The sequence below is a fragment of the Scaptodrosophila lebanonensis genome, unplaced genomic scaffold (assembly GCF_003285725.1).
Source record: "Scaptodrosophila lebanonensis strain 11010-0011.00,11010-0021.00 unplaced genomic scaffold, SlebRS2 tig00000024-arrow-pilon, whole genome shotgun sequence".
NCBI classification, from domain to species: Eukaryota; Metazoa; Arthropoda; class Insecta; order Diptera; family Drosophilidae; genus Scaptodrosophila; species Scaptodrosophila lebanonensis.
Genome location: NW_022060538.1, coordinates 20,249,137 through 20,274,004, shown reverse-complemented (window position 1 = coordinate 20,274,004; position 24,868 = coordinate 20,249,137). Strand labels below are relative to the sequence as shown.

General features: G+C 39.4%; 3 protein-coding genes across 3 annotated transcripts; 1 reads left to right on the top strand and 2 right to left on the bottom strand.

Annotated features, from left to right (window-relative positions):
- Nucleotides 1-1,375: 1,375 nt before the first annotated feature.
- LOC115620991 (integumentary mucin C.1) lies at nt 1,376-2,222 on the bottom strand. Its single transcript, XM_030514510.1, has 2 exons — nt 2,216-2,222; nt 1,376-1,959 (listed from the first exon to the last, which is right to left on the bottom strand). The coding sequence occupies exons 1-2, from the start codon at nt 2,220-2,222 to the stop codon at nt 1,376-1,378; spliced, it is 591 nt and encodes a 196-aa protein (XP_030370370.1).
- Nucleotides 2,223-3,127: 905 nt separating this feature from the next.
- LOC115620990 (intraflagellar transport protein 88 homolog) lies at nt 3,128-7,221 on the bottom strand. The gene is made up of 8 exons (XM_030514509.1): nt 7,114-7,221; nt 6,853-7,052; nt 6,551-6,791; nt 5,225-5,978; nt 4,965-5,164; nt 4,506-4,898; nt 3,477-4,031; nt 3,128-3,247 (listed from the first exon to the last, which is right to left on the bottom strand). The coding sequence occupies exons 1-8, from the start codon at nt 7,219-7,221 to the stop codon at nt 3,128-3,130; spliced, it is 2,571 nt and encodes an 856-aa protein (XP_030370369.1).
- Nucleotides 7,222-9,093: 1,872 nt separating this feature from the next.
- On the top strand, nt 9,094-24,450 carry LOC115620509. The gene is made up of 2 exons (XM_030513768.1): nt 9,094-10,831; nt 22,522-24,450. The coding sequence occupies exons 1-2, from the start codon at nt 10,057-10,059 to the stop codon at nt 23,682-23,684; spliced, it is 1,938 nt and encodes a 645-aa protein (XP_030369628.1). The 5' UTR covers nt 9,094-10,056; the 3' UTR covers nt 23,685-24,450.
- Nucleotides 24,451-24,868: the final 418 nt, after the last annotated feature.

Genomic DNA, 24,868 nt, shown 5'->3' with positions numbered 1-24,868 from the left:
ATCCTCTGGACCTCCCCAGGGACTAGCCGGATACTACAACCATATACTAAATGAAATAATAAACTGTCAAGTTTATCTTTATCCAATTTAATGATTGTCCATGATGGACAGTTTTAAATAAAATACGAAAAAAAAAAAAAAATGTTTAGGCAAAAACTTTCGGTCATTAAGGACTTATGCTTTGATTCGAACTGAATGCTCGCTGCGGGCTTATTGTCGAGCGATAATTCCTTGTCGCTCAACTAAAATGAAATAATCATAACGAATTCTAGTAATAAATCTAGTGTGATCGAAAATATTGCATCTTCGTTCCTTATGCCTTATACAAGTATACCCATCTAAATGTTTTTTATTATGCTTAATCGATAGCCCAGACACAAATAAACTCTACTCTGAATACATCCAAATTATAGCGTCATCAAACTAATTGTTTGATAATGACTTCTCAAAGAAGTTAGGAAACGTTGGATCAATGGAGCTTCTGGACTTCGGCAACGGCTGAGACCACAATAAAATATATATGGATATTGCTATTTTGGCCCCTTCGCCCGCAAAAGAATTTCGTCAACACATACTGTCCAGTATTCCAAAGGAACGAGGGAAAGTAATAAAAAAAGCATAATTGCAATTCTCTAGAGTTATCGCCTTAGGCTCTTTAAAGGAGTTTTGTTCAGTGTAAAAAAAATGTTGTAAAAACTTTCCGCAATAGAACTTGTTTTAGTTATCCGGTCTTAAAAGCTTCGGTAAGACATTATGCTTACATAATTACTGCAAATGAAGTTAAGTTGAAAAATAAAAAATTCCCAACATCTATTCAAATGCGGAATTATATAGCTTAGGTGGCTACCAATAGAAATACACATAATAGTGGATTTTAGTATATTGAATTAAATATTTCGCAATTACAGATAAGGCATTTCATAGTTGCGTGATTCACTTATAGTTTTTATTCTTATATTTTTTTTTTTGGGCACATCAACTTCTAATATAAACCGGTTTTTATGGTAATTGGCTGAGAGTAAACCACTGACCAGACAGACATCATTTGAACATATGTAGACTAACACAGCTTTCCATTGTCTGTGGCGACGAGTTTCTGAATAACTTCCGCAACTTTTAAGAAGAAACCGAATCTCTTTGCATTTGAATTAGCACCACGTTTTTCAAGTTCATTTTATAATAAGTCGATTTAGTTTATTAAGTTGATTTACGGTAGCCATAAAATTTCCTAGATATATTAGTATACTATATATAGATGGAGAAAAAGAGAGTGTTTTCTTACAAAATACTATATTCCAACGACCGATTGTATAACTGACATTTAGGCATCATAGCTTTAACAATTTATATTTCAAGGTGAATTCCCTTTAATCGCTCAGGCAAGAGAGGTCGGAAGGTAAAAGCTGCTTACTGAGCCACTGACAGAATTATAGCTGGTGCTGGCATCGGGTCTAGGGGTCTGGTAGGCATACCCCTCGGTACTGGCATTGGGTTTTGGGGTCTGGTAGGAATAGCCCTCGGTCACCGCCGTTGTGGTCACCAGCCCCTCTGTTGTACTCTTAACGGGGGTTAGTGGCGTTGTGCTGCGCGTTGTGATCGGCGAATAGGGATGTACTGTAGGCTCCGGCGTCTTATTGGATCCTTCTGTTGTTGTTGTTGTTGATACTGAGTGAGTACTTGAGGTAATATCCGGCGTAAAATCTGTGTTTACCTCTGTGGTGCTATAGGTGTACGGCGCCTCCGTTGTTGTTGTTGTAGTACTCGAGACCGATCCGAACTTGTTGAAGCCAAAACCGATGCCTCCTGCTCCTCCTGCTCCTCCTGATGAAAATTTCGCCTGAATCAGACTCTGGAGCACGTTAATTTTCTGAGTCAAAAGGTTGGTTACGAGCTGCGAGTTGATGGGTGAGGTTGTGGCTGTTACTGAGGCTGAGGCCCGATAGTTGCTGGCAGAACCACCTAATGGGGTACAGAATATTTCGCTTGTTTGTTTCTATGTTTAGTGAGAACATTATTTGTATCTACCAGCTGAACTAAACGGAATGATAAAAATCGGCTTGGCTTCCAAAAAGGTAGTCAAACAGCAAATGAGCAGCCCCGAAACCGAGATCGTTTTAAGCAACATGACGGCGGATACGTAATGACTGACTGCCGCGGGCTGAAGCACACTTTTATATGTTGTTCTTTCCAACTCTTTTTTGTAGGTATACCCTACTCCACATCGCTTCTATGTTATGGTACGAAGGGGTTTTTAATGGGACAAGTCTGTAGACTACGGTTTTTTTTTTGATGCAGAGTATACTTGTATATAACTAGGCGACCAATTGCTGTTACTACTTAGTTTTAAAATTAAAAATTATTTATATTATAATATTAATTTATAATAATAACAATCGATTTCAATTAATTGAGAAAACAACGACAGCCAAAATGAGAAGAAACTCCACAGAGCTCATAGTAATCATTGGGCTGCGTTGCTAAAGCGCATTCAAAATTCGTATTGAACGTTTCGTTTATCTGTGTTTTGCCAAGTATTAAACAATTGAGACCAAACAAGTTGATTTCGTATTGGATAGAGTAATATGAAGAAGATTCAGCATTGGGTGGTCAAAGAGAACATGAATAAGCAGCTTTTATTTCAGCCTCCATCAGTTCGCACTTCATAAGATCTGTAGCGATGCATATACTTATCTGAATGATTATTGCCGATTTGGGAAATGTTGAGGTCTGCTTTTTGTTTCCTCATGAATGCAAAAGTATTTTATGGAGTTCCATAGCTTGACCGCGAAAATTAAAGCCACATAAGACTCGTATTCTCTTTCCACTAAGTATCTTATAAGCAACCAACTCATTGCTAAATAAGAGTACATTTTATAAACTAATCAAGCAGAGCCCACAAAGTATATATATACTTGATCAGCACGACAAGACGAGTCGATTTGGACTTGACTGTGTGTCTGTCCATTAACCATTTAGTGGATCCTGAAATAAATAATACGAGGAATTCATTTTTTGTCCTTAGACAATTTTCTTTGCTTCGGATAGATTTTTAAAAATACAAAAGGTCTTGTTCAAATAGAAAGCTTCACAGAATGATCTGGCCAAGTAAGTATCTGGATATGGTTAGTTAGATTGGTAACAAGCTCTCGGCATTCATGTCTGCATCATCATCGGAATCATTTCCCTGGTCAGGCCTGATCATTCCGGTCCGGGGACGTTCGGCAGGTGGACCCAGTGGATCCACATGCTTTTGAGCTATTTGAAGAAATTAGGAAAGATTAGAATAAATTTGGCATGAGAAGTAACTTCTACTTGCCGGAATAATATGTCCTATCTACAGATTTGGTGTATTGCTCGCCATTGCCCAAGCCATTGGGGATCGGGGAGTTGCTGTTCTCAACTGAACGATCTGCATTTGACTGTTTCAGATCTGTAAGAGTAAAGACTGCCTAGGTTAGCAAACATTTGGGAAACACTAAGTACAAGTAGGTTTGGGGCATGCACTCACTCTTTAAACGACTGCTGCCCCTACCCGAAGCGGCTGACGATATGCGCTGTTGCTGGTAGCGCTGTTCATTTTGTCGCTCGAGCTGCTGCTTTTGTAGACGAGCATAATCTAGGGCGTACCGATCATGGAGATCGGACAGTCCAAGGGACTTGGTCACCTGCATGAGCGCACGCACACACGTGAGGTTGTCGGGAAAGCGAGAATAGATCTTTTCAAACATGCCCAAATACTGCTTAGGCGGCAGATAGGAGTTTCGAAAACAGCTTGCAATGCGCAGCATCAGGTTGGGATCGTTGGGATCGGCAAGAACAGCTCGCTCATAGTAGTAGAGTGCCTTCTCTGTAGCCTGAAGCTTTATGTAGTAGGAGCCGATGGAGCTCGCTATGTTAATGTCGCTTGGATTTATGCGATAGGCCTCATTATAATATTGGTTTGCTTCCTGATGATCCTGAATTTGCTCGTAAAGCGAACCGACCTTTTCGAATAGGCGCGAGTCGATATCGACAGCCGATATACCCAGAACCTGAAAGAAATAAGAGATTCTTTAAATACTGTCGATAATTGAGTAATCGATACACAATTTGTGCCTTTGCAGCCCTTGTTTTAGTTTTTGATTCACTTCTTCCCTGACTACTGAAATGTATGGAAGCACACCTGTTTTTTGTTAACGTGTAGCGCATTAAATGAAATCACAAAATATTAACACCAACCTACACCGATCCTCGGGCATTGTTTAACAAATACATAAAAAGTATTGCTTTTCTGGTCTGCAATTAAAACGAACTAGAACTCAGTAATTCAGGACTACCAAAATATTTTCCCAAGTAAAGTTGCAAAAGGAAAAGAGTAGCACGGTTTGGAAGGATGTATATAGTGGGTATGTGTAGATAGTTAATAGATAGTACATAGTTTTAACTTCGTTGTATAAAAAGCACATAAACCTTTTTAAAACCGTGAATAAAATGCAAAAGATTTTTAAAATTTTAGACAACTGTACCTGCAGATAAGCTTGAAGGACACCGGGTGAGCCAAATTTAAAGTCACTGCCTCCTCCAGTTTGACGCCTTTCTTGCAGCATAGCCAATTGATAGTAGATGTGGCCGTGCTGCGCCGAGTGGGGCTCCATCAGTTGCGCCCTCAGCAGCTCGAATTGCTCCTCGGCCAGCGCATAGTTGTGTTCCTGCAGGGCCAGGAGGCCGAAATTGTAGTTGGCCTCAAAGCTGAATGGCTGCAGCTGGAGTGCACGGCCCAGGTAGTCTCGGGCACTGTTCAAGTTCCCCTTTTGCATGTCCACGATGCTGGCGTTCACCAGCGCCATTGGGTTTGACTGCAACACACCCAGTTCCTGGAGCTGATTGACGCAATGCGTTGCCATGTCCAGGTTGCCCAGCTGCGTCGAGAGAATATATAGACGAGTAAACAATGAAATACTTTTGGGGCCTTGGCAGCTACTCACATTGATGTAAATGAAACAGAGGTTGATCAAAGCGCTGGCAGTCATGGATCCTTCGCTCTTCCGGTTGTATATCTGCAGCGTTTCGATGGCCTGGTTGATCTCATTTTGTCGCAGGTACACTAGCGCCTTATTCAGCTCCAGCTCGTGCGCCAACCAGGACATATTCGACGTTTTTATGACCTCAATGCACCAATTGTAGCCTGTGGATTATAGGTGTTCTGGCCAACATATGGCATAGCATTATATGGATCAGTACTCACCATCATTATAATTCTCCTCGATAATGGGCGAAATCAATTCCACAAGCATTGTAATCGCTCGTTTCTCCCTTTGATTGCGTTGCTTCATGTACAACGCTAGTTCATCCGTTTTGAGCGCCTGCAGCACATATCGGTTCTTCTCACCGGCCTTTTCCGAGATGGGGGCCATGCCTGGGGAATCGTCTCCTCCAGTCGTCACCGCAGTCTTCATCCCGAACGCATCTGCGCCAATGAGGGACACCTCAGCAGTTTGCTTTGACTGCGCCTGATCCGCTTGCTGCTGCAGCTTAATAATGTTGTTCTCATTCTCCAGGTCGCTGTCGCTCTCCGTCGGCTCCACACTGCACACAAAGTTCCGGAATGTGCTCTTAATCTTCTCTATGTCTCCCATGGCATAGTAGCAGAGCAGCAGATGAATTCCGCTGCGAATGTTCGCCCGCTCCGACATTATGAACTCGAAGCTGGAGGCTGCGTCCGCATACTGGCCCATCCGCACAAACAGGACTCCAATGTTCTCTGTTATTTTGAGGCGCAGCTGTTTCAGGTTGTTGGGCACCGAGTCCAACGCCATGCGGTACATTTTGATAGCTTTCGGGTAGATTCCCGTACCCATCTTGAAGTAGATGTTTCCCATGTTCAGCTTCAACTGATTCACATGCGGAAACATTTTGTTCTTGGTCATAATGCTGTACGTGTTGAGAGCCTCGATGTACATCTCGTTGAGCTCATATTGTTCGGCCAGGTTAAAAAACACCTTAAAATGTAAATCCGGAAATTGTGGTAAGATTTCGTCCACTAAAATGTAGACGTGAACCCTCAACTCTTATGTACATATCCAAAAAATGAAATGACGAGTCTACATATAAATATATGGGTTTTTAAATACAGCATTTTTGAAGCCTTCGCATCTACCAAAAACTTTGTTTTTGTTATATGCCCCACTCCCTAAAAAAAAAAGTTTAATATTTTTCAAATTATTTTTCTTTTAATTTGGGAATTCCAAGAACTACGGGAGCTAATCAGTGCATAAGAAAAAACCGAAACCCGTCCTTTCTCGGTCTTAGGACAATCCGCATACATACGGACTGAACTAGTATACTCTTTCTCATTTCATGTATAGGGCACAAAAATGAAGGAAACCAGAAAAGTGGCCATCCAACTCTCGTATCTCAACTTCTGAACTAAGAAGTTATCTTCGTCTGTGTCGAATCACTCTGCCTTACAACAAAAACATAAAGTTAAGATCTACAGTTTTTAATTCCGAAGAGTGCTCTGCTTCAATAGATAACATTCTTGCTATGATTGCAGGTGCTTTGATTGTCTTACCGCATATGTCAAGTCGAAGTTGTGGAAAATATTCTCCACATGCTGGTCACGAAAGCGATGCAAGGTCCTGTCCAGAGAAAATGCCTCCTTCGCCTTGTTGAGCGCTTCGGCCAGCACAGACTTAGCTCCTGGATCTGAGCCGCTTGACCGCATTGCCGCCACTCCACGACCTGCCAGTACAATCGAAGACTCTAGCAGCTTAACTATTTTCATTTCGAGATTTTTGTACTTGGTTTGTGGGCTGTGGAATGGCCACCAAAATAGCACTAAGGAGCCAGTTTAGCTGATGCTGCTCTACTCACTTGACTTCTTTGGCTGCATCCAAGGTGGCATTGGCCGAGAACATGGTCTGCTGCTTTGCCTTCTCCATGAAGAACTGGTCGAAATGTTGACCCGTCGAGCTGCTGCTGGCCGCATAGCCAACGGCTCGCACGGCAGTAGAGGGTCGAGCCTGCGCCGTCTTTTCGCCGGCCGACAAGCGTCTGCTCACCAGATTACCGCGCTATTTGGAAATGAGATCAGATCAGATCATAAATTGATTGTATTGTATTGTTGGGGCTTACTGAAAAGAGCTGTGAGGTTGGTGGTCGCCCCATAGACGTTGGTGGAGGCACCGCCTGTGCTCCACCTGCATCTGCAGTCTGCTGTTTCGCCGAATTGTTGCCACTCATTATTCGATATTAATGTTAATGAAATCCTTACACATGAAGTGTTTCAAATAACTTATTACGAATAACAATATTATAATTTTCCCGAGAGTGTTTTCAACCACAATATACCATTCTATTAGCCAGCAAATGTTTTGTTTGGCTGTTGCGGCCATAATAGTTGCCCTGGCAATCTGCAAGTGGTGGGTCTCTACACCATTTGTTGTTATGATCCGGTACTACTCACGAGAATTATAATGTTCATGTTTATAAACTCATATAACTTGTGAGACAAACATAAAAGGCGGTAAACCTAAAAAAAAGGCGGGCAGTCACTTAGTACCTGAAAAAAAATACAAATTAAAAATTTTCCAATACACATTTTAAAATAAATAAACGACGACTATTTAATTTGCTTTTGATCGCCTAAATCCAGTAATTAGTTAAAATTACATACATACTTGCATTAATAATAATTCGCACTAAACTAGCAGGCTACTTATACCCTTATGGGTGCAAAGTATGAAAGTTTTATTAAAATTTTAAATTATAAAATGTCGCCACCTATGCCTGAAATTCGAAGACTAACACATTAAAGTTATGCTAGCGCCATCTATACGGGCGGTGTGGTTACAAAAACACCACAGCTTATGCAACAAAAATGTGAAAGAAACAAAAAGTTTCAAGAACATGTAGAAATTAGTTTGTGAAAACCATAAACATGTTTAAAATTAAAATTCGATAAATAATGGTATGTAATAGATATCTTATATTCAGACTAGTTCGCCACGTATATAAATAAATTGTAATGCGATAATAAAAGTTACATTGAGTCACACTGCTATTTTATGTTAATGCTTCGACAATAATTAATTAATTAAATTATGCTCTAGAAGATCCGTATAAAGAATGCTACAAAAGAGCAACGTATCGGAAAGAAAAAAGGAGCTGCTAGCTGCTTTACATCCTTTAATGCGTCTTACAACAAACTATTTACCCTACTCTGTTTCCGTACTATCTTACCTTTCATCAAAGAACATTTTGTACTTATTTTGCATTTGGTCAGAAAACCCAACCGAAATATCTGTAGAAATAAACAAGAAGTGCTATTTGAAAATTATACCTTTTCTATAAAAGCTATATGATATAGTGATATGACAGAGTAAATGATTTATTACGATGGCACCTAAGCTTTAGGAGAAAAAAAGACGGAAGTACGGTTATCTCCATTTGGATTTGTCTCAAAATGTTGATCATAGGTATATAAGTAGTATGTAATATTCTTCCTCCTGGGCGTTGGTGAATGGGTAATCTCTGTACCCACATCGAGAGTGGAGCCCACCTGACTTTAGCATTCCATTCCTGTTTTAACTTCATTATTACAACAAAAATTCCAGTTTAAGTTAAGAAGAGGCTCTCTCAAAAATGTTAAAACGACTTGTACGAGAAAAATCAGTATCTAAGCTGGTCTATGGAGGGGTGTGGTTGGTTGAGTAAGTTTTACGCCGCCGTCAACGACAACGGAATTTGTAATGTTTCTCAGTCAGATGCATGTATGTATGTATTTATGTATAGGCAGTATTTGCAATTCTAATACACGTAATATGCGCTCAAAAGTTGTCAGACGAGTAACCTTAACGCGGCACAACAAACGCGCTTCGTTGTGTGAGAAGACATGTGCATGTGTCGGTGCGAATTCTTGGCCAACCGAATTTTTTTCGCAGCAGTGAAACGGCTTGTCTAGCGCTTGAATGCGATCCACACGTTGTGAGCGGCCGCCAGCAACAGGTACTGAGCGCAGATGAGAGCGCAGAGCGAGAGTCGCGATCAAAAGAAACAGGCAACAGCTCAAGACGAACCACGTAGACACTTGCGCATTCCACGCTGAGACGGGGTCGCGTGAACAACGTTCGGTGTGATATTCGCAAAAACGAGAAATCGGAAAGACTCCAAAACTACGGGAGCACAGCATTCATAGCCGAACCAACCCCAAATCTAATTTTAAATTTGCGTGAATTGCGTGGCGAAAACTTTACTCAGTGCTGGTCGTGTGCCTGTGACCCGGCACAGAACGTTCGAAACGGGACCGTAGAGTCCGTGACGCCATATTTGTTTTACGATCGTGAGTGTGTGCTTATGTGTATGCGTGAGTGCCAGAAAGGGCCTCACGCGAGGCATTATACGTTGAATGTACATATGTAAGAAATATATGAAAACCGCGCCCCAACTTTTGGCAATCGAATCGAACCGATTCGGCGGCTGCTGAGTGAAATCAAGCTTCGTACCCAATTTTTGAAGGTGATAAATGCAAAGATTGTGAACGCCAGACTTCAGTCGGTTCTTTTGTGGTAGTGAATGTGGGTTAGTACCTATATGAATGCACGAACACATACTTACATAGTACATGCATATGCATATGTCTGTGCACACCTTAATAAAATATAAGTAGATACCTGTGTATGTGCACATATGTACATATATAACAGATGTCGAACGCGGGTTTTAGTGTGGCTCTGAATGCGACTGCTTCTGTGTGTCCAACGCAACATCGCAACAAATATCCGCTTACCTAAACGAAAAAATTCTCGCAACAAAACAAGAACTGCACACACACACACACACACACACAGACACACACAGATAGAGAAACAGAAACAGCTAACACAAACATATACATGCGCACCTATTATACACAAAAGACAAACCAGAAAATCCACATTGCTGCTGACCCGCTGCCGTGCCCGCCCGTCCCAACAAGCACCGCCGTCATCGCAGACACAACATAACGTAACGAAAGGCAGCGTAACGTAAGCGTTAAGTCTTGTTGGTGTTGCTGTTTCTTTGTATTTACGCTATAACATGAACATGGGCGACTCCACGCCCATCTGCCGCTGCCGAGTACTCTACTTGGGCAGCGCTGTGCCCCGCCAAAGCAAAGATGGCCTGCAGGGCATCCAGGAGCCGTTGCGGAGCCTCTATCCATCAGAGGGAGCTGTCGGCGCCAGGGGTATCGACTCGTGGCTGAGTGTCTGGTCCAACGGGATTCTGTTGGAGAACGTGGACGAGAACCTGAAGCAGATTACCCGCTTCTTCCCCATTGAGTCTCTACACTATTGCGCAGCCGTGCGCCAGGTTCTGATCCCCGAGCGTGGAAATGCGCATCCGGAGCCAAAGTTTCTGCCGTTGGACTCGCCGTTCGCGCGCATGCCACGGGCGCAGCACCCGCCCATCTTTGCGGCCATTTTGCGGCGCACCACTGGCATTAAGGTGCTCGAATGCCACGTCTTCATTTGCAAGCGTGAGGCGGCGGCCAACGCCCTAGTCAGATGCTGTTTTCATGCCTATGCGGACAATTCATACGCTCGCCAGCTAGAGACGGGCAGCAGTGTGTACGGGACACTGAAGGGCGACACCACCACCAAGTCTAACGGCGACCTCACCACTGTGGGTCTGACTAATGGCAACGACGATCGCTCACGCAACGGCCACGGAGGATGGCGCTCACGCGCCGGCAGCACCACAACGATCAACAGTGTAGGCCGGACATCAAACGTTCACGCAATGAACGGCGGCATGGGAATCAATGGAGGCAGCACCAGCAGCGCCGCCGAGGGCTACACATCAGTCAAGAATTGTAAGTTAATGCTGAGTTGTTGATGTTCGTTGCCTAAGTTCTTTGTTTCCTTGCCTTCCTCAAAATCGATCAGATCAGATCAGATAAATTCAAATAGATTCTGTAAAGTGAGATAAAGGAGTGCAAAAAATATTTATTATTTAGTAGGATTTTTAAAGCAGCAAAGTATTAAGTTGTTGTTTGTGTTGCAACTCACAAAATTTTCCAAAATATTTGGGTACATTCATTTGTACATTTGTATGCATACATATCGACGATGGCCGTGTTAACTTGGCCACAACAAAACGTTATCAAAATATGTCTGCTTATATCCAAACGAGTATATACAAGTATGTAAACATTCCAAGGTAACTAAAATACGAGCATACCTAACGTCTGGGCACCAGAAAATCGACAGCACACACCTGTAAATATGGCAATGGCTGGTAGATACGAATATATACGTCTAGTAGTATGCATGTGGTAAGAAAAAACAGATTTCAGCACGTCTCAGACAGCGATGAAAATAGAAAATGTTGTCACATCGTTTTAAACATTAAGGTGCAGGTATCTGCTATTGACAGTTTTTATAGCTGACTCTGACTCGCACACGGCCGACAACTATAAAGACAGATAGACAGGCAGACAGTCGGATAGTCGGACAGTGCTTCGAGCTCACCGCTGAAACAAGTAACACTAATTCTCTATTCGTTGCGTTCCAAACACTTTCCACTCATTTAAATTTCGACGACCGAAGAAGGTTGACGTACGGAATTTGCCGTTTTACGATTTTGTTGTTTGCTCTCACTGTCTCCGTCGGCATACTATACTATACTATACGTGTATATTGTTGTTTTGTTGTTGTTGTTGTTGTTGTTGCCGTCGACTGTTTCTATTGTAACTAAGTTATGATAATTACCATGCAAATTGCTGACGCTGACGAAAACCTCAACCAGACAGGTAGCAGTAGCAGAGCGCTAGCTTTTCCCGCTGTTTCGAATGTGTTTTTACAAACATGGATATCGGATGCTAATGTGGCGGGCCAATCTCCAATGAAAATAGCCCGAATTCGCATTTTAAATTTATTTTTAAAAGTTGAGTTGCTAGAACATATTACAATTAATCAAAATTTGTCAAATTTACACACATTCCATGCTTCTAAAGCGCGTAACGCTGGGTATCAGGGAATCAGGCATAATTGGGTATAATTTCCATTAAATTTAGTTTTCCAAGATGAAATATGATGAATGAATTAGATGAATTTATGTTAAGCCATGAAGGATGTATCTACCTAGTACTTACTTGTAGAAAGTCTAGTAATGTGATTTTTCATTCTCAATTGAATCAGCCACGGTTCAGTCATTAATTGAATATTTTATTTTTAAGATCTTATTTGTTAATTGTGTAATTAATTAATTAATAATACTATAATATGTCGGTTACAAATATGAATATACACGTATAATAATATATCGCACCAAAATTAGAACAACGGCAAAAGCTGCCGGGAAGGCATAGGCAGAGATTACATTTATGGCTATAACTTCCTTAACAACTGAGCTACTAGTGTGAAACTTGGCTCATATGGAAATAGACCCTTTTGACTACTATCTCAAAACTAACATACCACCGAATTGGTTGAAACCACGCATTACAATAGGTCCTTCATGGTCAATAAATAAGCGCACTATTTTCTAGACTAGATTACAATTATTTTCTTGTTGCCAAATCCTACAATTTGAAGACAATTATCTTTAAATATTTTTTTTTATTTATTTATTTTTGTTTTTTTATAGCAGAGTGTGTTTCATTTAAAACAGTCTATCGTGGACAATCATTAAATTTATTAAATAAACTTAAAAATTTATTATTTCATTTATTATGAGGTTGTAATATCCCGCTAGTCCCTGGGGAGGTCCAGAGGATGGGTCCTGAGCAGCCTCCTGGGCCGTTCGCTGTTGTCCAGCAGGTTCATCGCCAATCTTTAAATATAACAAACATTTTCTTGTTAAAAATTTATGTTCTTCCGGAACAAAGCACCGGATAAAAGCAAAAAGGTATCCTTTTTTTAAATAAAATTTTGTTTTTGCTTCGAACTGCGTCCCTCTAATAAGTTAAGCGCCTTCCTCTATTCTCAACTGTTAAAATATTTCTCAACCATTACTAATATTTCTGTGGAAAGTTCAAATTTTACTTTACCAATTAGCTGATGCATGAATTCTGGACAGTTTTCATCTACTCGTATTAACTTGAGCCTTCCTTGACTTCTGTGTTAAATGTATCTAATTTTTAGCCCCCTATAAGAGTAAGCCAAGGCCACAATAGTTCAATGGGTTGCTGTGTAGTTGCGTGAGGTTCGGAGCGGCCCCTTGCTCTTGAACTACCCATTCATGCCAACGTAATAAACCTGTCTCTCCGCCTGGCACACACTCTCCACTCTCTGAACTGCTGTACACGTACTTGAGCACGTGAGAAAACTTTCGGTTAGTGATTTTTCTTATGGTTTCGTCTCATTTACTCGATCTCGACATTGTTATTGGCACTTCTCGCTTTTGTGTTTCATTCGCATGACAACGACAACAACAACAACGACAAAGACAAAGACAAAGGCAGATAGGAGGAGAGGCTGCTTGGTTTCAAGTGTGAAATTGGCTTTAAACCTGAAAGCCAGAGGGGGAGAGAAAGAGAGCGGGACAGCGCACTGTTTGTGTTCAAGTGAAATTTAGCTCAGAAACGATTAAGTCTCTTATAAAGCTTACCTTTGCATGTGTGCATGTGTCCATGTGAGGTTTTCTATTCATTAACATTTTTAATTTGCGTGTTTTTGGCTTCCAGATTAAGGTTGCCTGCTGGTTTCTTTGTGGTTAAAACAAGAATGGAATGATAGTGTCGATCAACTCTTAGAAACCCTGCACAAAGCTTAAAAATGCTTCTTTTTTAAGTTCGTATATTTAAACTAATTGAATGCCATACCTACCTACCCACTATTTCCTGTACGAAAAAAGACTATGTTAATAATTTTGTTCCATAAGTATGTAAACTACAGTCTGAAAAATATATTTTCTTAATTTTATTAGGCCCTTAATTTGGAAAATTATACTATTAGGAAGTAAGTTTACTTTTTTATGGCACATGTATTGAAAATAAATTTCTTAAATTTACAAAATTGCTAAAATTTAGTGCCAATAACCCAAATTCATTTGATTAATTAATGTTATAAGGCGGAGAGAGGTTAGTTTTAAAATATAAAACATAAAAAGAGGAAGAAGAATGAAATGCTAGAGTCAATTTCTTAAATAACCTGTACCGTCCCACACAAAAATGATAAAAATATTCTTGAAATTAGTTGAAAAATATACCTATAACGCGTACTTAGAGACATATAGTGCATATATGTATTTGTATATTTACGTACAGTTTCATTATTAACATTTTTATCGAGGTCTACTATGAGTTTGTCTCTTTGTGTGTGTGTGTGTGTGTGTGTTTGTGTGTGTATGTCTGCAGTTCAAAGTTGAGGCAAAGCAGCGACAAAATGGCCCAAAAGATCAACAGATCAAGGCCAGAGATTTCATTAATGGCTATAACTTACAATTGACCTATAATGATGAAACCTGACATGAGTCGTCATGTAAGTACTGAACGGATGAAATTGAGGAACAAATTTTAAGAATTACAACAGTTATGAAAAACATAATGGCAGGAGAGTGAGGGTGCATTACAAACTTGTCCTTTCTCTAGCAGAGTCTGGATACCAAGTTTTGTTACGGACTTGGCAATATCGAAACATCTTGACATGCTGATCAAGAATGTGTATATTCGCCCTTTTATCCTATGATTATAGGGTACAATGAGGCATGAATAAAACCATAAATACCTATATATGTACATACATACGATAAGAGTGTATATGTGTGTATATAAAATGCGCATTTATATGGTACTTGTTATAGCATGGCACTTCCGCTTCCAACTTACTACAATGGATCTGGTCTGTGCTGAACGCGCATGACTAGCTCCATATACTTGTATACGAGTATGGAAGCTGCACACTGTATGGTGGCAGAGGTAGCAACAACAATGTTGACCACATGATCATAACAAAACAAAACTACAACCAATGGCCTTAAGAGGAGCTGTCGAGGAGTTTGTGGAGCAGCTTTTCCAGCAACATTTATTACCGCCCATATGTCGAGTTATCGTTTCCATCCATATTACTAACGATCCAACGATCTTCCATGCCTCTGCGGTTGTTTTTTTGTGTTTTGTTTTTGTTTTTTGTTTTTTGTCTGCTGCCATTGCATTGTTATTATGCAAAGCAGTCCGAAAGGAAGAGAGATGAGAGGAGAGGAAAGAAAAAAAGATGTGCCGGACACATTGACCGAAATCCAGTTACAGTTGAACAACTCGAGTGTCTGTTGGTATCGCCTTTGATGTTGCTGCTGTTGTTGTTGTTGTTGTTGTTGCTGCAAATTCCACTGCTGATTTGCGGTTTGAGTCGTTTACAAATTTTTGCTTTTAGTTTTTTTTTTTTTGTATGAAGTAAATGTATCTGATAGATGCAATCGCATTGCATAGCAATGCAGCATTCGATTTGGCCCACTTCTCTAGCACCCCGTAGCTTGCTCTCATTGCGTCCTTCCGTCATCCCCCTCTCTCTCTCTCTCTCTCTCTGGCATCTTCACATTCATTGGATTACTATGATAATGAGTAAAAACTTTACGCAATTATTGCCATGTCCATTAGCTTCGTTTGCCAATCAGTCGACGCGGGCCGGAACTGTTCAATTCCACGGTATTGTTATATCTATTAAAATTTCACTCGAATTAGAGAAATTAACATAATAGTGTTCAGGTACAGTTTTTCTCATACGAATTGCCTGCCTTGATTGATTAATTCATGGAGCCTTAAGTGCGCGAATGACTATTCTGTTTCATCGATCGAATTAATAAGGAAATTAAAAATTATATTCCCAAGAGATGATACCGAGTCTACCACAATATTTTAGGATCTCGATTGTGTAATTTAAAGTTTAACCTCTTTTTGGTTTGAGTGCTGAAATACAGTGAAAACTCTCTTAATGGACACGTCTTTTATCCGGACACTTATTCTAAAATCATTCGATCGGTGTATAAAGTATTTAAGTACAGTGAAAACTCCCTTAATGGACACCTCTTTTTTCCGGACACTTTTTCTAAAACAATCGATCGGTGTATAAAGTATTTAAGTACAGTGAAAACTCCCTTAATGGACACCTCTTTTAACCGAACACTCTCTTCGGCGGACACTTTTTCTAAAACATTCGATCGGTGTATAAAGTATTTAAGTACAGTGAAAACTCCCTTAATGGACACCTCTTTTTTCCGGACACTTTTTCTAAAACAATCGATCGGTGTATAAAGTATTTAAGTACAGTGAAAACTCCCTTAATGGACACCTCTTTTATCCGGGCACTTTCTCTAAAACCATTCGATCGGTGTAAAAAGTATTTAAGTAAAGTGAAAACTCCCTTAACGGACACCTCTTCTTTCCGGACACTCTTTCTAAAACATTCGACCGGTGTATAAAGTATTTAAGTATCCCCTTAAGCGGACACTCCCCTTGGGCGGACAAAAATTGGCCGACCGTGAGTGTCCGGCCACGAGAGTTTTCACTGTAGTAGACTGGCCTAAAAAAGGCAGCCTGCAGAAATAGCAATCAACAGATAGTGAACACTGTACTACTACAAAGGTTAGACACACACGGATAAGCACATAAGTAGGGGCTATACTTGTATACTAAATTACTTATATTTTATTAAAATTATAATTTGAGCAATTTATTTAATTTCTGTTTGCTTGTAAGGGGGGTACAAGGTTCCAATTCCAGCAAAAGTACGTACATATATACAAGTACACATTATTATTATTTAACGAGTCGTTTTCAATACTCCTTCATTTCATACCCATTTGGAATGCCACGTCGGCGTAATATCGGCTGCCGTCCCACTTCGAGCAAGGCAGTTAGGTAACGGCACATGCAACGACTACTTGTATGACATTTGAAGGCAGACAGCGGCAGACCCCAAAAAATCTAAATTGCAAAACAAACAATGAAATGCTAGACTTTTTTGGACTATTTGAAATTTTTGCAAATTCCTGCAGACACCAAGGTGCAGCTTAGAGTGCCACCACTCCCCTTTCCGTTGAGCCAAATGACTGTTTATGTTAACAGTTATTTATTTGCCGTAAATACACATTCCGCATATTTCGTTTCAAGTTATTTCTCAGTTTCCAATGTTTGTATTTTGTTACATCTACAAATATGGGCTGTCGATACAGATTAAAATAATAAATAAATATAATAATAATAAAAACATCTTCAAAAGTAAGTGTAGAATAATGTCTATTGGCAGAATTGTGTTCGCCATTTGGCCCTCTATGCCACGATTCCCAGCCAAATGGGATAAATTGCCAGACCAGTTATAGATTTCACCAGAGCTACATAAATATTAGAGAACAGTTTTTATAGAATAGTAGAAAAGCAGAAGTTATGACATACATAACCTTTTTTCAAAAAAGTTCGGTAGAATAATAAAAACAAAAAAACAGAACTGTATCTCAAAGAGTATGGGTGTTCAAAGGCTCAACTATTTGCTTATTCTGGGCAATGGGAAGGGGGGGGGGGGGGGGGGGGGATTAAAAAGGGAGTAATTATACAAATTAATCGCTCAATTTGCTTACCAATTGTAAATGTATTTTCTGTTCCTTATTCCCCTATCAGAGTATATCCAAATGCCCAACTTTGCAGTTTTCACGCACGCATGCGCATTTTCAGAGCCGCCTTCCTCCCTTCCATCTCTGCTCGCGTTTAAAAACAAGTAAGAGTATAAATTTTACTTTTTGCCATCATCGCTTCTGCCTATGACATAAGATAAAGGCCTTTCTAAAGCGGTGCGCTCGCCGAATCGTTTTCACGTAATTATTGCTTCAAAACCAAGCCAAAGAAAATTCGAAACAATTAAAAATCAACTTCCACGCTATTGCGAAATTAGCGTAAATTGCAAGTGGAAGTGCAATTTGGTTTTACATTTAAGCATTGCAATAATGAAGTCAGAGCCAAATCAGTTCACGGACCATACTACTTGTATACAATATTCAGGAATTTCACTGACTTCCGCAACTATTATTACCGATTATAACTCACCTCCAGTCATCGCTCTAGCTGTCCAGTCCAGTCTGGGAGGGAAAAGCTGCAAGCTCACATGCGTTTCACTCGAAGAATTTGCTTTAAATACTCGTAAGTTGTTATACGGGTACATGCTAGTAGGTACTTGGCAACTTATAACTTACTTGTAATTTAAATATAGTTATGTGCACCGAATTACTAAAGAGCCGTCTAAAATAAAACTATATTCGTTTCAACTAGCCAGCCAAATCGTTTCGACTCCCGTTCCAACTCCTATAGCCATCAATCAATCGGTGATACTTTCTGAAAAGTTGACAACAAATAGGCATGCACTTTCGCATCTAAAAAAAGGAGGTTTGAAAAGGTTTGCAAATACCTCTACAAATTCTTTTGAGTGCATAAATACTCATACACTCATAAAAAAAAGATTTGAATATTTATGCAGTTTAAAATTTGAATATTTGTCGAGTTTAATATTAAATTTAAATCAGAAATGATGATGTGGACGTGGGTTTGATTCACGCCAAAGGTTTCCTTTTTAAATGATAACATATTTAACCCACTTTTTGTGAACTCTTCTAATTAATTAATTGTTTTAAATAATGATAAAAATTTTGTAAATGCCTATATATTATATGATTATTTTAATTCGAAAATAATTTATTTATTTCGAGTTCAATATTAAAATTGTAAATTTAAAGTGTGACGATATTAAATCATCTTTTTTAAATTAATACATATTTAGCCGACTTTTTGTCTACTCATCTAACAACAGTATTAATTGTTTTAAATAATGATAATGTTGTAAATGCATGTGCCTATTTATTTTATAGAACAATTTTATAAGAAAATAATTTATTTATTTCAAGTTCAATATTAAAATTTTACATTTAAAGTGTGACGATATTAAATAATCTTTTTTAAATTATACAAGTAACATATTTAGCCGACTTTTTGTCTACTCATCTAACAACAGTATTAATTGTTTTAAATAATGATAATGTTGTAAATGCATGTGTATATTTATTTTATTGAACATTTTTAGAAGGTAATAATTTATGAAAATATTTTGTAATAAATAATAAAATTTTCCGCTTTTTAAGGCCTAGATCATACTGATATTAAAAAGTGAGGAATAGCTGATTGAAGACACTTGACCAATTCTTAACGACCATATAGATAAGGCAATGGTTACACTTTGTATTTGGCATAACCGACTTCGGAATTCTAGTCCATCCGAGTCTCTATTATGCATTTCAAAAATATTTGAACTAACTAGTAAAATATAAAAATTTAAAAAATGTGTAATGCATATTTCAAGTATATTTAAATCAACTGCAATTTGTTGTTTTGAGTGTACATTGGAATAAATTGTTATGGAATATCTTTGGCATGATAAGCTCGCTTAGCTTTTAATTAAACAGCTGAGCGGTATCACAGCTATTTCATTACCTCCATCGCAACACACATACTTACAAGTAGTAGACCGATGTTTGTACATTTGAATGGCACGGAGAAATCGCAACGTCATGTTTCTTCCTCCGTTCTAACAGAGGTTTCTCGGGGGCTCTCAGTTTCAACGTCAACCAACCTGTGAGGGTCAATACACTCCACTTGGCTTGCCCATGCCACAAGAAGTAGCAGCTAAATTAACAGGAACACGAAACCCGCAACCCGCAGTAGCAAGAATAGCAAACGCGTTAAGCCACAAGAAACAAATTCTGTTTCTGTAAAGAAGCGACCATCCGCCAGAGACTCGTATTCGTACAAAAAATGACTCGTCGCTTTCAAGATCTAGACTGGGCAGCTACAGGTGTAACAACAGAGTTGAGCCTATTAAATTACCGTTATTTATTACAAAACCGTTGCCGCCATGACCCAAATGCGTTAAAGAACCGAGTCGCGGTTACTTCACGCGCACTTCACGAACTCGCACAAATAAATAAAAATGCAAATCAAGTTCGCAAATCGGACAACCAATACTGGAACACTAGAGAAGCTCAAGCTATCCATGAATTGCGTGGCTTTAAGCATAACTGGACCTTTAGTCGTTAGTCTCTGATGGCAGATAAAACATAGGTATTTAGTTAGTATTTTGTATTATTAATTTACAATTTTGTTGAGGTAATTACAAGTATTAATGAACCGATCTCTATTCGTGTGTTATATGTCAACTTATTTTTCTTTCTTGAAGCCGCTCTCTTACACCGGAAAGTTACATTTGATTCCACTTGTCGAAATGTCGATAACCTGCATTAGAACAAAGTGAAATGCTATGTGACTAGAAATCCATTTTCAATGAACGAAATATATTTATTAAAAATGGAAAAGTTTGGAATATAGCAATACCTCCTTTGTCTTCCAATTCCAATTTTTCAGCTTACTCTAATCTATAATTACAAGTATTAATGAACCGATCTCTAGTCGTGTGTTATATGTCAACTTATTTTTCGTTCTTGAAGCCGCTCTCTTAAACCGGAAAGTTACATTTGATTCCACTTGTCGAAATGTCGATAACCTGCATCAGAACAAAGTGAAATGCTATGTGACTAGAAATTCATTTTACAATGAACGAAATATATTTATTAAAAATGGAAAAGTTTGGAATATAGCAATACCTCCTTTGTCTTCCAATTCCAATTTTTCAGCTTACTCTAATCTATAATTACAAGTATTAATGAACCGATCTCTAGTCGTGTGTTATATGTCAACTTATTTTTCGTTCTTGAAGCCGCTCTCTTAAACCGGAAAGTTACATTTGATTCCACTTGTCGAAATGTCGATAACCTGCATTAGAACAAAGTGAAATGCTATGTGACTAGAAATCCATTTTCAATGAACGAAATATATTTATTAAAAATGGAAAAGTTTGGATTATAACAATACCTCCTTTGTCTTCCAATTCCAATTTTTCAGCTTACTCTAATCTATAATTATAATTCGTTCTAAAACTGAACGTGAACGTGAAATCACAAAAATGTCTCAAGTATTCCTATTAAAGAATTAAGAAATAAATATAAATATGCTCATATTTTAATACAACAGTGAACATATTGAAGTACATACATACCTTTTCTAATAACGGGAGGCTCAACGCTATACGGTTGAGAGTCCCTGGCCCACATAATCGCCTTCGATCACCAGTCAATGGGCTTCATTTGAATGCGCAGCCGCTTCCACCCAGCAGTCTTGGCCCATTTATGGCGGTACGGCATTAAGTCTCACGTACGGGTATTTCTTATTGCGAGCACCTTTTTGTTAGCTCGCCTCCCATTGTCTTGGCCATTCGCTTGGTCGCTTGGTATTACGCGCATGAATCAGCGAATCGATGGCTGGAAAGGTGAGACAAGCTCTCAAGGCTTGGTTGCCCCGCTCTAATTGATATCCATGGTTTGGTTTGAATGGGCTAAGCATTGTCAATTGATAAGTTGTTGTCGGCGCGTTTTAGTTTTAGTTTCACAAGTAATGTGAAAATTTGCTTGAGAAGGGTCAAACATATATACATATCTACCATATAAATACATACTTGTATATAGTTCAATATATAGTTAGGCACCCCCTCGATTAAAATTCTGTTTCGATTCTGCATTAACATACATCTGTGCTCGTACTTGTATTTCCTTTTAGCGTAAAATTAAGATCTCAACCAACTCGAACTAGAAATTTGTATTGAAAATTGTGGTTATTATAAATAATTTATTTTCTGATGCATCTTAGTTATTAATTGAAATTTTACTCGATCGCCTTAATTCCACATCGTTGTAATTTGCGTTTTGTAATGTCTGAACCTCTTTATTTGATTTCCACAAACTTTTGAGTGCATGTAAATAGTCTCTACTCGAAAGGTGAAATGTACTTACATAACAGAGAAAATAGGGGCCGTTCGACACGATACAGCCATGTCCGCCTCCGTATGTACACCGACAACACCCCCGACACACCAAAATTAATATCATTAATTAATTAAATTTTAACAATCCGCACATTATTATGATTATTACAATCAAAGCTAAAATTAGAATTATTTTTGAAGTCATCTTAATTGAGTTTCAAGTTGTGTATAGTGTGCCATGTTATTCAAGAAATTGATCAAAATAAATACTTTAAGTAGTTGCTGATCTGTGCAGAAATCAATTTTAGTGTCAAACCCCTTTTTATTCATTATCGTATGATATAAGTAGATGTAATTTGAATGATTGGTACAACAATGCCTGTACTGAGCCAATACAGTTTTGTACTTAAAATGTATAATTATCTCACTATATTTAGAAGTTTCCTTTAGGACAATACTATGTGTACTGGTTGGTATAAAGTACAGAGTCGGGAAGCTTCGAACCTGTATAATTTTGCAAACCAACAATACTTATGTCTGACCTCAACCCGAAATTCGTTGCACGTCAACAGAAGTGGCTTTCTTCCTAGGTCCATTCAATTAACTAGCCCTGTTGATAGATTCCACTGGTTTTCAGTCGCACCTAGTTTTAAAAGCTAATCTTGATTTTTATTCACCTATAACTCACACTCTTCTATTTATCTTCTTTCAGTTTACGGAAGCAGCGCCGATCTGAACGTAAATGTCGACGATGGCGAGGCTTCGCTCTTCAATGGGGACGAAAATCACAAAGTCTGGAGTGGCTCACAGGATCAGCTCGATAGTATTGGCGCCATCGAAAGTCCCTATGAAGTCTATACGGGAAACACATCTACTCTGGGCCGTCCAATGCGAGCGCGCCAGATCAGCATACCAATTGACGTACCGCCTCCGCCAGTTAAGGAGGAGCGCAAGCCGAAATCTGATAAGAAGCTGTCCAAGTCAAGTAGCAGTCAGAGCTTGTCGGGCACTCTAATCAGACCAAAGCCAATACACCCTGCAGCTATACATCGGGCTGGCTTGCAGATGCATGGCGGTCCTGCGCCTGCCAGCGTCATCTACGGACCGATATCCGGTCCACATGCCGGACGTCAGTATCACACAATCAGTCATCGTGGCTTCCCGCCGGGTCCGCCGCCCGCCCATCTGGCCCACTATCCGCACTCACACCTGCATCATCCGATGCAGATTCCGGTCATGCTGCCACAACAGTACGCAACACTGCAGTCGTCGCGCTCCACAAGCAAGAAAAAAAAGAAGGAGAAGAAGAACTCGAGTGGTGGAGTGCCCGTTGGTATGCCAATAGTCCCACCTCTATATGCCTACCATCAGCAGGCGATGGGGGCCGGAGTGCCGCCCCCGGCATTGGCTCAATCGCTAATTGGCGAGCCGCGTCCGTTGGGCTTGTCCAGTCGCAAATTGGCAGCCTCCATGGGCAACGGCTTGGACGACTCTGGCAATTCAGGAGCCGAATCTCCGGGAGGCACCGGCATTTACCGGCGAAAGGGGCACCTAAACGAACGCGCATTCAGCTATTCCATACGGCAGGAGCATCGCAGTCGCAGCCACGGGTCACTGGCTAGTCTGCAATTCAATCCGCCAGACATGAAGAAGGAGCGGGAAATCGCCCAAATGGTGGCCGGCCTAGAGCTGAACGACAGCGACGACAGACAGATGGGACCAACAACACTGCAACGCAAGCAGGCGGCCATGGTGAACGGAGCGGGGGCGCCTATGGGCCATGCACAAGCGATTTACGGCAATAGCGGCCCCGCGCCCATATACGGAAATGGGCCTCTGGGACCCGCCAACAGCTTTGGAAAGCCGCGCAGATAAATAAAACACATCGAAAAATGCAAACATTGATGATGAGCCAAGCGGCGATTCGTCCAATAATGGATAATGGAGATGCATGTAGGTTTACGCAATAAAGCGATGCTGGTCAAATAAAAAAGTGAAATCAATTCAAGTACACGAACAACATAGATACATACACGTACGAGTAGCCGGAAAGAGCGCCTAAAAAGCATTCTACTGATACGCGAGTATACTGAAATAATAATAACATAGCTGCAAGATGCGTCCTAGAACGATTCCAGGATACACCAAGACAGACGGAAAGACAGACAGACACAAAGCAACATCAACATCAACATCCACTTTCAACAATGAATACGTGTGCCTTATTAGGTTTATACCTTAATACGTTCGATATAGAAACTGCTACGAATGTAATTGCAATTACAAAAGGAATATATATGTGTGTACGTGTATATGCAAGTATACGAGAGCAATATATTCTATGCGAATCACTTATGGATAAATATAAAACATAATCTAGTATAAAGCAATAAAGAATACCCCCACTGTAAACGATCGGGAGTCATGTAGTTCCCTTTCCGAATTGCTCAAATCACAAATGTAAAATATATTTTGTTACTCCATCCAATGCTGGTAATGAATATGTACTCTTTCACATTCCCTTGATAAAATAGTTCTTATTTTGTCCATATTAGATTCTATTCTATAAAAAAAAAAAAAACACAATTATAATAATCGTATATTGTAATATAAACATGAATAAAATGTTAACTGAAAGCAACTGGAGCGTGTTGGAAGGTATTTTTGTATTTTAATAATACGCCTAAATACTGGCTATTTCTCCGATTTTTGATTCTTTTTTAGATGCCAGCAACAGCTGATTAAATCAAAATGCACTCAAAAATATAGACAGCAAATAGTTTGATTTGGTTTTGATTAAATTAAATTCACTCATAAATTCAAATTTATAAAAAAAGGCAGTGTATAAGGACAATATTATTAAACACCGTTTGTACATATACATATATACACGTATATGACGCACACTGATTATTATAATATTCAAAATTTCTATTTATTCGTTATAAAAACTGTTTCTTCGCCTTCACAAAAATCCCCTCAGTATACAACGCACATTATTTCCAATTCTCGGAGTAGCCAAAAAATAGTTTTCTGGAATGGCCTTCAGCAGCTTTCTC

Coding starts and splice junctions, on each gene's coding strand:
- LOC115620509 (XM_030513768.1), top strand. CDS start 10,057: ATGAACATGGGCGACTCCACGCCCATCTGCCGCTGCCGAGTACTCTAC. Junction 10,832..22,521: donor CTACACATCAGTCAAGAATT/GTAAGTTAATGC, acceptor ATCTTCTTTCAG/TTTACGGAAGCAGCGCCGAT.
- LOC115620990 (XM_030514509.1), bottom strand. CDS start 7,221: ATGAGTGGCAACAATTCGGCGAAACAGCAGACTGCAGATGCAGGTGGA. Junction 7,053..7,113: donor CAACCTCACAGCTCTTTTCA/GTAAGCCCCAAC, acceptor ATTTCCAAATAG/CGCGGTAATCTGGTGAGCAG. Junction 4,032..4,505: donor TCCTTCAAGCTTATCTGCAG/GTACAGTTGTCT, acceptor TATTTCTTTCAG/GTTCTGGGTATATCGGCTGT.